General features: G+C 46.1%; 2 protein-coding genes across 4 annotated transcripts in view; one reads left to right on the top strand and one right to left on the bottom strand.

Annotated features, from left to right (window-relative positions):
* The window catches only part of LOC144178197 (alpha-tocopherol transfer protein-like), a 365,130-nt gene that overhangs the window by 176,036 nt on the left and 174,456 nt on the right, over positions 1-14,638 (top strand). The gene's annotated exons all lie outside the window — the stretch shown is intronic.
* Positions 1-14,638, bottom strand: part of LOC144178191 (dymeclin) — a 35,349-nt gene that overhangs the window by 10,874 nt on the left and 9,837 nt on the right. For both annotated transcript variants that reach the window (XM_077705832.1, XM_077705831.1), the window contains exons 7-14: positions 12,143-12,261; positions 11,117-11,311; positions 8,778-8,953; positions 6,883-7,008; positions 5,657-5,770; positions 3,688-3,782; positions 3,473-3,572; positions 834-1,016 (exon numbers count right to left, since the gene is read on the bottom strand). In XM_077705832.1, the coding sequence (XP_077561958.1) occupies positions 834-1,016; positions 3,473-3,572; positions 3,688-3,782; positions 5,657-5,770; positions 6,883-7,008; positions 8,778-8,953; positions 11,117-11,311; positions 12,143-12,261 (1,108 nt within the window). The remainder of the gene's footprint in view (positions 1-833; positions 1,017-3,472; positions 3,573-3,687; positions 3,783-5,656; positions 5,771-6,882; positions 7,009-8,777; positions 8,954-11,116; positions 11,312-12,142; positions 12,262-14,638) is intronic.

Raw genomic sequence — 14,638 nt, 5'->3', positions numbered from 1 at the left:
TTTCAGAGGTGGATGGCACGTCCACGGCATTCACATCTGCATTCCCACTGATGAGATTCTGATATTTCCAAACATGCTTGGTTACGAATTAAAGTACTGGGGTTGTAACACCCGGTGGCTGCAGTTCCCTACAATGACACCAGGTACCAAAAAACCACACCCCTATTAGGAGGAGTCCAGTCCTTCCTGTGTCCAGCAGTGCACTAAGCGAGTCACTCACTGTCCGCCATGTTTATCCCAAACTTGTGCCACTCGTTGCCAAAATCCCAATACTCTCATTGTCATCGTCTTCTCTTGCACGGTGGTACAAAAATGGCCATCATGTCCCTGCATCCTTGGTGGTGCATAGGGCCACTACACCTCGTTGGTTGCTGCAAGGTGAATCGCTCCTGCAAGCAACCAAACGCACTCAACTGCCCCTAAATTAGCCTTCTTTCTTTTTTTCATCGGAAGCCTACCTGAAAATTATTGGCAATTAACCAGTTTACGATGATTGTCGTTCCATTGTCAGGTACCTACTGAGACATGCAAGGACAAAGAAAAAATGGAAGGCACCTAACTTGCTCTCTCAAATCTTGGTGCAGCAAAAAATAAGCAAGAACCACCCTTTCTGGCTCTTTATCTACAAACGATTAAGTTGAAGGAAAATAAAAAATCAGTAAATTGAATCCGCACAACACGCTGCAACTGATCCTACAATGGCTAATTCACTCATCAGATTTTAGCTCAGTGAGCTGCTGTAATAAATAAAGCTGCGATGGAGGCAGTTCTAAAACGCAATTGTGTATCTCCAATAGCAGAAAATAGACAATCCCCCCCCCCGGGGGACTGACCGTGTCCAGGTTCTGGACGACGTCCTGGAAGGTGGGGTGCAGGCGGAAGGGGTCGAAGATGTGGCGCTTGTAGAGCAGCGAGTAGAGCAGGTTCGGGTTGCTCTGCAGCTGGCTGCACAGGCACGAGTTGATGATCTCCAGGATCATGCGCAGCACCTCTTCCAGGATGGACAGGTCCTGCAGCTGCGTCCACCACACAGCCAGTCACCTCCCGCCCAAGGCATTCCCCACCGGCCAAGGCAACGCCCGACCGACCCTCTCAAAATCTACGTCCTGGCTGCCAAGTGTCCGTTGGAAAAAATTCAATTCATGAAACTTCTTTTTGCAACACCACCGTCACACTTTGTGGGACCAAGTGCAATGTGGAGTGCTTTGCTGGAACAACAACTCGTCTTTTCATTACTTAGATACATCAAGCGTGCTTGAGTAGTTATAGTTGTGCACACCTGAGGTGCACACCAAAGCTGTGGACCTGAGCAGCCCACAGAATTCCTTACCACATGGCACACGCACGTCTTACAAAAGAGTGTTTGCTAAGGCGCCCCTTGAAAAAAGGATGAACAGACAAGCATGGCAGCATCTAACTGTGGTCAGCAAGTGATACTAGTTAATTAAAAGAGCTGGGGTCAATGGAGAGCAAACAACGCAAGGACATCCCTCACACTTCTAAAAAAATGCCCGCCTTCCAAAAAAAAAAAGCTGACAAGAGTAAATACCTCTGCTTTGTGATGCACGAGGGCAGCCAGGACACATAAATGCATGGAAAGACAGTGGGGATACGAAATAAATGCAGGAAAAAGGTGGCAAGCTTTGCCACATATATTGTGAGCTTCCTGCTGTTCCCAAAAAGCAACAACCATTCAGATGTCCTCCAGCACACAACCTCATAACTGTGCAAGCATATTTGCCAAGTTAAAAATGTGTTTCAGGCCTCCTTAAAGCGAGAACGAAATAAGGCTCTATTGCGACAGAGAAACCACTAGCATGTTTATTGGTGAAGCAACTGCAGGAAGCCAGTAGCAGCACAAATGCCTTCCGGCAAGACATAGCTTGGTGCCTAAGGCACGAAACTGCTCTCGGGGCTGCATGGTGTAAGCTGAGCTCTGCCCTCGCCTTTCGCTCACGCTGCCACAGCAGCACAGTCTTGGCTCTCTACTGGCACGTGAATGATCGCCCTACTTTTTTGGCGTAGATGATGGAGATATATGCCTGTGTGTGAACAGCTCACATTGCTTTCTCTGTGAACAAAAAGGCTGAAACAAACTGCGCCGTTCATAAATGGTCACTTTTGGGTTCATAGCTGTGGTGACCCCCACGAGGCCAATTCTGTGAACAAGGTTCCCCTCACTTGTGCCAGCGTGGAGGGCAGCCATGTCCCACGAGATGAGCCGAAGTGGGTGGGCAAGCGACACAGGAAAGAGACTGCTGCAGTTACTCAGGTCGGGCGCTGCAGGCCGTCGCGGGCAACCCATAGTATTTCCCACACCGACCGTAGCATTGTTTGCGAGCACTAGAACAATTGAGGGGCTCACCACCACAGTGTGGTGGCGGCAAAACCAGCTGGGGTGTCAGCACCTCAGCAGAACCTAAGCAATACCTACAAAGGGCCTGGCCGGATCTTTCGTGGTCACCAAAAACAGCCGGAGTTGCTCCAGCAGCCGCGTGGTACCGATGTATGCGACTACGTGGCAGCCGATGCCAATACTAATGACGGCAACGTCAATGTTCACATAAAAAACGCGAGTTTGGCATACTGCGCGGAGATATTAGGAGAAACGGCCACATCACACATTTCCCAGTTTGTTAAAACTGTCTAGAGCTCATAATGCATGTGTATGCAGCAGGAAATGTACATTTTTATATTTTCTCACCGTTCCGCACCCTCCAGTAAAATGCCCTACTTTGTTTCTTTGTTGTGTCAATGAGCGCTAGAATGGTAACCTATCCACTACAAATTTTTGGCGAGGCTGCTGGGATGGTTTTTTTTTTAAATCTAGCTGATGCCAGGTGATATAGGATGAACCACGGAACTTTGACAGCTGATTAGAATAGAATTTTATTTCATTTTCTTTATAAGATATGACTGGGCGAGAGAAAAAGCTGCTGTGGACAGCTTGACGAGCTCTCGACACTAGGGATACTTGACGAGCTCTTGACACTAGGGAAAGAACTCAAAGTGCCTGACTCAGAGCTACAGTAATGAAATGCTTGTCAACGAGAGTGAAGTGCTTTGGACCAGAAAGATGCTTGTGAGAAAGTGGAGGCAAAGAAACGATGCTTACAATCAAGACTTGGCCTTCTAATTTTGGTAAATAGGAAGAAGTACTGCTAATAACACCCATAGTCCAATGGTTTGCAACTCTCACAAGCTATCTCGCCATTTAAAGAAGCACGAGACGACCTTGATGCATGACTACACTGCTTGGACACGACAGCCATGTGCCAAGAATGGTGTTAAAAAAAAAAAAAAAAGAGAACAGCACTGTCTCTCAGTTTGACCGGTAAGGCCTTACAGTCATTGGACAACCTGATCCAGAAAGAGCTCTGGACTATAGCAGCTCTACAGTAGCCCCACAAGCGACTGTAAATGGTCAACTATAAATGGCCAACCACTTCCACGTCAACAAGGAACCACATACAAGGTCTGTTGAAAGGTCGTCGTCTGCGGGTTTCAAGTCGGGGTTGTTTTGAATTTGATCCATGACTTTTGCCAGCCTCTTAGACAGCGTTTCAAACAAGCTGAAATGGAAAGAAATAAAAATGTTTTAAATGCGAAACCACCACACAAGAAAGTGAAGTGGAGAGCTGTTCACAAGATTCTAAAACATCACATTTACGATGCAGATTTACTTACCTGACAAACCTCTGGCAAACATATGGGTGCAAATTCTTGAAGTGGCTGGACATGTTTGCCAAGGCAGCCAGGCAATTGGTGTGCAGGTACTTGTCCTGGAAGAAGGAAATGCCAATTACGAAGAGAATTTCTCTGGCAGCAAACATATAAACGAGTTAACTAATGCCTCATGGTTGTGAACTAAAAAGAAAACATCTCACACATTTTAGCAGCTGTTGCCAACAGTTAAAGGAACCATAAAGGCAATATACAACTTTGCTTAATACGAAAAATTGGGCAGTTCATACCTCCCAGAAATTCTGCTCAGCAGGCAACAATGCCTACATTACAGAACAATTTGTGTTCAAAGGGACATATTTTAAAGTTTAGGATCCTAAACAAACCTTGCGATGTACCAAAGATGTTATGGCACTCTCAGGGGAGCACACAGAAATGGGATGCCAGCATGCAGACCAGTGCATGTCAACGAACAGTCCAGCGGGAAGCTGAAGTTTTTGAAGGGTGCCTAATGCTGTTTCGTGACAATACCCTTCAGTGAGCCTGGGAGAGGCCTTGATATGTCAACATGCTAACTATGTCTTTTCTTCGCTTGAGAACCAAAAATTTGCAAATGAATAATTAATTTCCAGTGTTACGGTAATACTGCTCTCCCTCTACAAGTCTCCAAGACTACACCTGTGAAATATTATCTGAAATATTTAGAATGCTGTAGCACTTTGAAGTCCCCTACATTACCATTTTCACCTATGTTTCATAATGCCTTGTTTTCTCAGAACAAATTTTTACCCATGATGTCAACTGTAGCTTGGGATGTACTGGTCAGATTCGCATCATTTTTGCTGAATTTGAAAAGCTTATGAATCGAATAGAGCAATTACACCACAAAAATATGACACATGTTCATACTAGTACAAATCTCAAGCAGGGCATTTTTCAGGTACGTATGCGTATTGGTATTTGCCGAAACTCCTGCTACAGTTTAGTCGCCCTCCCTGGCACTACTAGAGCACAAAGGGATATAAATTATATTCCAGTATTTAGTAAGTGGACAATAAAAAATTTGGACAGAAAGGAATGGCATACGGTGTTATGCAACTTAAACTCAGGTGACGTAGGAGGAAATTGATTTCATATTTGCGCTCAGAATAGTAAAACATGCTGAATAAAAAAATCTTAAGCACATATGCTAAAAAATATTGGCCTCCTCAAAGCCAGTGTTACCCTGCAATTGTAGTATGTGTTGCTCCCTCATGAAAATCAACTGATTAAAGCAAATACCTACACTTTTAACACGAAAGTGTTTTATGCCCGGGTACACCAAGATCTCAGTCACGTCATATCTGTCACGGAAGTGACGTGCCAGAAAAAGTGCCACCGACGCGGCGGCACCTGGATTTGAGCCCACAAACTCTCTCATCTCTCGCCACAACGGGAGGTACGTGGCGCTCTGCCCACTGCGCTATGAACAGAGACATGAGCAGCTCTATGAACAGGCCTTATGTCCTTCCCTATGACTCGTTAAGACAGTGCTGCCATCTAGGAGAGGCGAAGCGAAGTAGCACATCATGACACTAATGAGCGCTGACAGTTGGCGCCTCGATGCCAGCACATTCGTGTACGGGGGACCATTCGTGATTTGAGGCACACTCCGCTGTCGCGTTGTTCCCATGACCGTTATGTGTTTCGAGCTGCTGTTTCTGTGCATGTCATTTTTGGTTTTGTTGTCCCGGAATAAACCGGTAATTTTTTTGTTTGTTTCTTGCGTGTCAGCATCACTTCGTCTGGCAGGGTCACGCTCGCGAACCCTTCGCACATGAAGGAGGTTCCTTTAACCTTCAACTGCTCCTGTGAAGGCCCCTTTCTTCCTACGAAAGAGGGATCAACCACAATTTTTCCATGATTGCTGTAAAGAAGGTGTTTCTACAATGAGCCCAGGCTGCAGGAACGAAGAACAAATGGTGGGCGTTACCCTCATCCGTGTCATATTGAAGTGGATGGTTCGTATGACCACAAGGATCAGGAGCCCTCCCAGTGAAATTTCAGACAGAGACCTTTCCGTATACCACGAGATGTTTCTCAGCGTCTGCAAGGAAAAACAACAACAAAAAAGTCACTTTTCTAACAGAATGTGAAGATGCAAATGCTGACACTGTGCAGATTTCTTCTACCACAGAGGGAGTACTATTGTGCAAAATAAATGCCAGCAGGACAGGCTTGCACCAGGCCTTGTGTATACTGTGCCATACACATGCTCTGTTAAGTAAAACTGATTATGCCCACGCGTGTCAGTTATGCAGGTGGAGACAAAACTACGAGAGAGATTTACAAAAGGATGGCAGAGGTCTGTTTTAAAGGAGTACTGACACCAAAATTTTGTTCCTTGTTATTGTTTTTGTGGACGCTTAATGGCCTGGCAAACCTGAAACAGCACTCTAAATACTTGAGCGCATGGTGATTAATTACACTGAACGGCCTGAATCCATCCCTTTTGGTTTCCAACCACAGTACGACCTCACCATTTTGTGCAGGTGTCAAAACACCATGGAGGCCGGTAGAGCTGTCGTTTCAACCACCCCGCAGCCGGAGCTGAGCGGCAGAACTGCCCAAAGATGTTAGCCTACCACTGCGGCAGAAATTTGATGACCACTTTTAATTCAATGACCACTTTAATTTAAAGTCCTGATGGCAACTTCCGTTGCAATTGTCAACAATATTATCGGCTCTTTCCTCGCCCGTGAAACTTTATTTTTGGCAAAGGTGCCTCTCTGGGCAGCAGTTGTGCCTGTAGCTCTGGATGCATGCTTCAGTTTGCGATTGCACCAGCACCCAGCCGTCATGCGCCGGGCCGTGCATCTGAAGTGACGTCACGATTTTCCGACGAGCGCTAGGTGCACATGGCCATATCACTTCTTTTCCCCACCACTGTGTGATGTCATGGCAATGTCCATTTGCTGAGCGCCGCTTCTCGTGCTCTTCTGTCGGCACGATAAATGAGACCAAATTGAAGTATGTTCCACGCATAGCAGGCCACTGATATCTCAGCCCGGGTATTGTGTTACACAGTTCTGGAAGCGAAGTGTGTAATTAAGTCAAACTGCTTTTCACTGTGCCCCTGCTTATCTGCTACGAAGATGGCGACACAACAGTACTAGAGAGATGAGCCCACTGATGGCAGCAGTAGAGTCCACCCCTTACAATGTCATGCACCGCTTCATTGAAGAGGTCGTCTTCACTCAGTATGAGCAGCACAATGAGGGACATGTAGATGTGGTGGGACGTCCTCTCGGGGGCCTCGTACAAGATTTTCAGAATCGGCATCATCTACAAGCGAGGAAAGAAAAACAAAACAGAAAAAAACAGTGCATATTGAACTGCACCCAGGACAGTGTAACAGCTGCACAGCTTTACACCTAAATCTGCATTTGGGTGACAACAAATGATGCCCTTTCTACTCATGTTGCTAGAACTGAGCTACATTCAATGCTTTTCAAGCTATGTATACCAAACTAAAACTCATAAATGTTAGAGACACAAGTTATAAATACAACATACCAATATACATAAAGCTCTTAACTCTTTCGTGACCATGCCATAGGTCATCGTTCACGGGTGAACGATGATTTTTAATCCTCCTGCAAAAACTAAAAACGGCGCTATTCGGACAACTCACACCATCTCACGTGTTCATTGAAAACCTTTTGTTCAGTTTCGTTGCTATTTGTTTGCATTTCGCGTGGGTAGACGGCGTTGTGAGTGAAACTTGAACCCACGGTAGCGGCGAGTTGGGCGAAAATGGCGTCCTGTTTCACTGCGTGCTCTGCAAAGGTGGACAGCGCTTTGAGAGATGGGGGCCACTGCTGCTGCTGCTTTTTTTTTCCACCCCAGCAGCAGTGATGACTCCAGCAATGTTGTGAATTCTTCAGATTTTAGTTGTGATGAAGACTCTCCCATTGAACAGCCTCAGACTTCGACAGGTGCTGCCAGGGTAGTTTATTTTTGACTTCGTGCGGTATTTATAAACAAAACGTGCGTAATATCTGGCGACTGCGGTTCTTTATGTGTAGGGTCTGGACAACATGCGGCGGGGATATTGTGCGAATTTCACCGTGCCATATCAAGTTATCGCCTTCAAGATAGCCCGTGTAAAATTAGAGCTGCAGAGCGACGTGCGCTGCTTGTCAATAGCGCTAAATTTTTTTCTTGTTTTTTACCACTGCAGTGATAAGGATTTTGTGTAAGAACACAAACAAGCATGCCTGGATGATATTTTAGAGAGACCAACTGACTCTCGAGAGGCTTCGCAAAGAGGCACAGCCGTTAGGGCCGTTAGATTGGTGGGCCAGCAAAAATCTAAAACTTGGTGTATAGCATTGATGTATGTATTGAATCATGGCTTAGGAACGTAGAAACATTTTGTATATCTTGTAATTCCTAAAATAATTTTTAGGCTGAGTAAAATCACCTATTTGCGTTTTGTGTATACTTTTTTGGGGGCATTTTGTTTTGTTGCTTTGACCAATAAACTGTCACACCTTTACACCTTTACAATTACACCTTTCAAAAAAACTGCTGTTATGTGTTTGAAAGAGAAATCTATAAGCTACAACATATCGAGGCTAAATGCGTCCCGTAGCTCAAGATAAAAAAAAAAGTTTTCTGGAAGCACTCAAAACCAGCCATTTTCCTGCGGTCACGAAAGAGTTAAACCTCTGGAGCAGAAATGGCGAGGTTCAATGTCTTTGGTTGTTAATAGCAGTCTGTAATGCTCAAGGTGTCAAATAATTAGCAAAATACTTTCTGTTCACTATTTGATTTGCACTGCATTTGTACTGCTATGAAAAATTAGTCACTGACTCAAATATTTATAAATCACGAATACTATTTTAGATTTACGTTCATGCAAGTACAATACACGAGTGAACTCTCTCAAACCCCTTCCCCAAAGGCAAGCTCCAAACTAAACAAAGCCCGTATTTTTCAGCAGCAACACTGCAGCAGATCAAAAACCAAATATTAACTGCTCCAAAAGAGTAATCAAGCCAGAAAACTCGCATGAAGCTGGTAAACCGAGGAGGATTCATAGCGCTTACCAGCAACTCTATGTTTGACCGGGAAAGAACATAGGTTTTGAAGTTTCCATTCCGATGAAGCAAGAGATAGAGTAGAAGCGTCGTCTGGTCATTGTTCAGTGTAGTGCATAACGTTTCGTAGAGCTTCCCATAGTCCAACTTGAAGGAGGGAATAGACTCGACGCTTCCACCTGCATCTGCAAACCACACACTGTTGACTCAGTCGACTGGCTTTTGTTGGCCACGCTCGTGCAGGTTGATTACAGGCTTGCACCATTGCTGGTTATCACTAAACCATGTTCACAGGAAGTTCGGTCAACATCACTTGAGGCCAATACATACAGAGATTGAGCTTGTGCACACAGTTCATTTGTTGCACTCACAAAATGAAGTATGCTACAGAATTGCATTAGAAATTTTCGAGCAAGCTGAACAAAAACAAAAGGCTATCGTTTTCTTGGTTTTTCATAACAGTAGTAAAAATTCAATAATAAACGAGCATATAATAATGCAATAAGGAGGAAAAGTTGCAGGCGACAATGGCATAACCGTGGATTTCTTGAAGGAGGGAGGAGATATAGTACTGGAAAAGCTTCCTGCACTATTTTCAGAATGCTTGAAGACTCGAAAAGGGCTCATAGCCTGGAAAAACGCCAACATTATTCTGATTCATAAGAAGGGAGATCCGAAGGATCTCAAGAATTACAGAACCATCAGCCTCCTTTCAGTTGGCATTTATCCTGTTTATCAAAGTTATAGTTAGTCGCACAGGTGACAGCCTGGATTCCCAACAGCCCAGGGAGCAGGTTGGGATTAGGAAAGGGTACTCAACCATAGGTCACATCCACGTTGTGAATCAAGAGATTGAAAAATCTGTAGAGTACACTAAACCCCTCTAAATGGCATTTATAGACTCTGAGAAAGCGTTTAATTCCGTAGTCACAGAAGCCGTGTTAGAAGCACTAGAAGATCAGGGAATACAAGATAGACTACATCAGACTAATCAATGCATGGGCAGAATAACCCTCCACAAGCAAAGTGATGAATTTCCGATCCAAAAGGGAGTAAGACAGGGAGATACCATCTCTCCAGGCTTGTCTGGAGGGCTGTTTAGAAAGCTTGACTTGGAAAACACAGGATTAAGGATAAACGGGGAATAGTTGAACCATTTGAGGTTTGCAGACCGCATAGTATAGCTGAGTGAAACTGCAGAACATCTGGAAACAATGCTTGAGGAACTGCAATCAGAAAGCACGGCTGCGGGGATAAAAATAAATATGAATAAAGTAATGAGGAATAAGCATGCCATGAGCACCCTCTTCAGCTTAGGAAACGAAGCGCTAGAAGATGTACAAGAATATAATTACTTCGGACGGATGGTTAGCGTTGACACCAACCACGAGAGAAATCCGGCATAGACTAGGTATGAGCTGGAGAGTACTCGGCAAGCATTCTCAAATAATGAAAAGTAAGCGACCACCCTCACTCAAAAGAAAAATATACAACCAATGCACACTGCTGTGATGACATACGGAGCTAAAACTTGGCGACTTACTAAACTAGAATGCAAACTTAGATCCGCCCAACGCATAATGTTAGAGGTAACACTTAGGGACAGGAAACGAGCTTCATGGATAAGGGAACAACCTCGAGTAGAAGATATCATAATTCAAGTAAAGAAAAAGAAATGGAGTTGGGTTGGCCATGTAGTGAGACAAACTGACAATCGGTGGACAATTAGGGTAACAGAGTGGATACCAAGAGATCTGTCTAGAAGAAGGGGAAGGCCATTAATCCAATGGAGGGATGAAATACGGAAATTCGGTGGCCAACAGTGGACTCGTGCGGCAAGGACAGGAGCAGGCCTTTGCCCTGCAGTGGACCTGAGTAGGCTGTTGATGATGAGGATGACATTATCTAGCAATTATAGAAGTGGGATTTACATGTTACTCCTCACAGTCATTAATTAAAAGTGGGAAAGAGTTTAGCAACAACACTGTGTTCATTCTACCTTCCAATTTGTACTACCGTGGCAAAGCAGACATAAAGAATAACATGCTGCACATATCTCTGCTGCAAAAACGCAATCACAAAGCAACCTGGCTTGTGAGTGCGCCAAATTCAAATCAACTTGGTTAGAAATCAGCAGCTCCACGAAGAGCGTGAGAGAGGACCACACAGGAGTGCTGTGAGCTTCAGCAGGAGCTGAAGGTCTGCTGTGTCGACCGAGCGATTGAGCTGGTTAATTTGACAGCCATTTTATCGAGCCCTGTTCAGTAACTCCCCCTTTTTTTTAGCAGTGCAGTGATTTCGGCACTGACAGAGATTCGGGCATTGGTGGGGAGGCAACGCAGCCCTACCTTGCGAGTTGAGGAAAGAAAAGAGGGCCTTCTTGTACGGCACGGAGACAGCCTTGTCGCTGGGGCAGTGGTTCACCAGGACAAGTAGCAGCAGCAGGCTCTGCTGGGCTAGCACCGTCTCTTTCAGGCGCGCCGCTTCCCGGTCCTCCTCCTTGACGCCGCCGTAGCCCAGGGTGAGCACGTTCCACAGGCCCGCTGCACAACCGGCCCTGTCGTCTCACTCTCTCGCTGGCAGCGCCCATGTGTGGAGCTGCACACGGCCTCCCCACTGTGCACACAGATGTAGCACTACACACTCGGGTGTAAGTTAACAACAGAAACAGCTCATGCAGTGTATTGCTCCGCCGAAACGACGGACCCAGATGTCAACACGCGAGTGGATGCGTTTTGAAAGGAGGTTGCACTTAATGCCTGACATCATCTGCTTTCTCTCACTTTGCTGTCGTCGCTAGAGCAATCTATAAGCAAACTAGGCCTGAAAAATCAGGGAAACGATTTGCGTCACGTTCAAAATAGTCGCAGTGAAGCAGTTTTCGTGCTGCATGGAGGAGCAGCCAGCTACAGTGATGAGGGACAGGGGCATTCCATTGTTGTCGTTCTCAAGTTGTGCCCGAGCATAGCTGGCTGGCTGGGCAACCCTTGGTCGCTTGCATAGCAGCCTCGGCAGCATGAGGCACTAGGCATACATCTCTGCGATGTCCGAGACTATGCCGGTGAATTTTTGTAAGTGTATTAAACCACACTAGCGCAATGCTAGAAATTCAAGCCCAAAACATTGACAACGCATAACCCTGAACTCCAAAAGAACACACTGAATCATTTATTAATGCCACCCTGTCTGCATGTCTTTTTTTGGCTAACTTTTGGTCTTTTTATCTGAGCTGGTGTGAACGAAACAAAAGAAAAAACAAAACATGTTCATTCTCCCTTACAAGGTAATGTTATAAATGATGAATCTGTGCACTGACGATGTCCTTGAGGGAGCTGTGCAATAGGTGAAAGGTTGCTGAACAGATAGGCACTCACAGGCTAAGCCGATGATGATGCTTCCCCCGCCTTCGGGGCGGTAGTAGCTCTCTGGGCACTTGTCCTGCCTCACAAAGTTCTGGAGAAGGCTCTTGGTGAACAGCAGGGCATGGATTGAGCTGCACGGCACACAGGGTCCTCCGCTTTTAGGTTCTCGACTGTTACACTACCACACAAACTATGGCACGCCACTGGCCACTCAGTCGAACGAAAAAGTGTTCAACAGTTTGCCATTATGATGACCTATAATACCTAACTGGCAAACACTGCACATTTGGAGTGGCTGCTCCCTGGCTTTGTGCAAAATGGGCATGAACATAAGAGGCACGCAACGTATAGGCGTTACCCCGAATATGAGGGTATGGGTGAACCATGTCTCAACTGTGACCGGTAAAGAATGATTTTATAAGCGAGCATTTCTGCAATCACCTTCAAAAAGCCTGTGACTGCAACACTAACACTGTGCTCAGAAGCACTGCTCTCTCTCTCTTTCTCTCACACACACATGCACACGCACAAGCGTGCACACACACACAACGCAGGCCTACTCAATCCCCTACTTTTTGGTGACAGAAAGCGAGCTGAAAGATAAGTTCAGTGGTCAAGTAGTATACAAAATACACAAGATGAATAAAGGTTCGCGATTCATCTGACTGACATTGCACCTTGTGAGTGTGCTTCATGCGTGCTTTATTCAGCAACGCCATTCGCAAGCCGCTAGTCTCATAATGTATAAACGATAAAGCACAAAACAGAAAAACACCCAACCAAAAATTCCACGTGAGTACTTATCAGGATGCGAGGGGCACTTGCGACAAAGCCGGTGCAATCGTCACATTAGGCCGAAAATGCGTCATCAGGCTGAAAGGAATGCTATAAAGGCGTCCCTCTGCGGTCCTTTAGTGACCACTGCAGCAGGAAGAGAGAAAATCTGCGTGCCTGTGAGTAAAAAAGGACGTGCATGCGCTGTGTCGGTCTCGACAACAGGCGCCAGGCCTCCATAGTGCACCTCGGTGGCTTGTGCCATGCGCCCGCGCGGTCCGGAATATTTTAAGTCCTCGCCTGTACATGACAGCTGAACATAACACGATGCGTGAAGCTTCCAGTGCCCACAAGCCAGTACAATATTTTCAATTCGTTGCAGTTACGAGGATTGCACAGCAAAATTAACGAGGAAACATGATGGACTGGGACCACACCACTCAGCTTCACTACTCCCCTTGTAAATGTGGCTTGTGCCTGCATGTGCACACGGTTGTTTCGCACCATACAGCAAGGTGGACGTACCAAGTGCTTTTCATGTGACTGCACTAGATGTGCCATGAGTGCAAAGCTTGTCTAGTCAGCAAAGCCTCCTAAGCGAAACAGTGTCCAGCCAGCCAGAGAGAGGAGAGCATGCCTTTCTCGCTGGCAGACACATTCCTGGTGCAAGCTGCGCTACCTCGCTTGTTTGCTTCTGCTGGCTGCACACATGCAGTGTTGCACGCAGGCATGCATGAAGCACGACCATCAGCCAATAGGTAGCGAAATGTTTTGCCAAGAGAGGAGCAGCGCAGCAGCCACCTTTCCAGGTGGTCCCTGCCCACTGCTGCATACCTAAACTTTAAATTTAAAGCTGTATGTCTTACTGGTTTCACTAATTGGCTTCATGGCAGCTCCAGATGAGGGGTGTTTGGAAACCAAAGGCAACGGCATTAAGTGCCTTGAGAGTGAATTTGGAGCGCTGTCAGCACTCCCATGCGCAATCCCGGGTTGCACATGGGAACATCAGTTCATAAGTACGGACGACGACATGCAGGCTGTGGCCAATCGCAACAATGTGGTACCATGGCGGACATCGCCAGTGCTGAAGAGGCAAACCCCACTAGTGACCCTGGCGACATTTCCAACCACCTACTGCAGGTGAAATTGCATCAGCGCTCAGTGTTATTCGCCGCTGTTGTGGTGCAGTGGATGGTGCCAGAATTTCTCATTTGGACGGTGTTTATAAGCTTGAAGACAGTTCGATGAACCTCATGACACAAGAAGAAGCAGGCAAAGCTCATCGACTTTTTGCGTGCTAAATAAAGTGCGGTAGTTGTGGCACTGTGTTTGCATTTTCATTGCTATGAAGAACAAATTGGTAAGCTACCGCTTGTCATGATCTTGGAAAGCTTTTCGTGAGGTGTGGAGTTATCAGGTAATCTTCAGATGGGCATATATATCAAACTATCAATATATCAACCAGGTTTCCATATCCTTGGAGTTCAGATTGATTGATTGTGGGGGTTTAACGTGCTGATGCAACGCAGGCGATGAGGCGCACCGTAGTGGAGGGCTCTGGATTAATTTTGACCACCTGGGGATCTTTAAGGTGCGCCGAAATCTCGTACACACGGGCGTTTTTGCTTTTCGCCCCCATCAGAAAAGCGGCCGCCACGACCTGGAATTGAACTGGCGTCCTCGTGCTCAGCAGCGCAACACCTTAGCCACTGAGCCACCGCGGCGGGTCCCACG

The sequence above is a fragment of the Haemaphysalis longicornis genome, unplaced genomic scaffold (genome assembly GCF_048455015.1).
Source record: "Haemaphysalis longicornis isolate Haplotype H1 unplaced genomic scaffold, Haemaphysalis longicornis Haplotype H1 scaffold_4, whole genome shotgun sequence".
NCBI lineage: Eukaryota > Metazoa > Arthropoda > Arachnida > Ixodida > Ixodidae > Haemaphysalis > Haemaphysalis longicornis.
The sequence above is the reverse complement of the archived record's forward strand: the minus strand, read 5'-3'. Positions and strand labels throughout refer to the sequence as shown.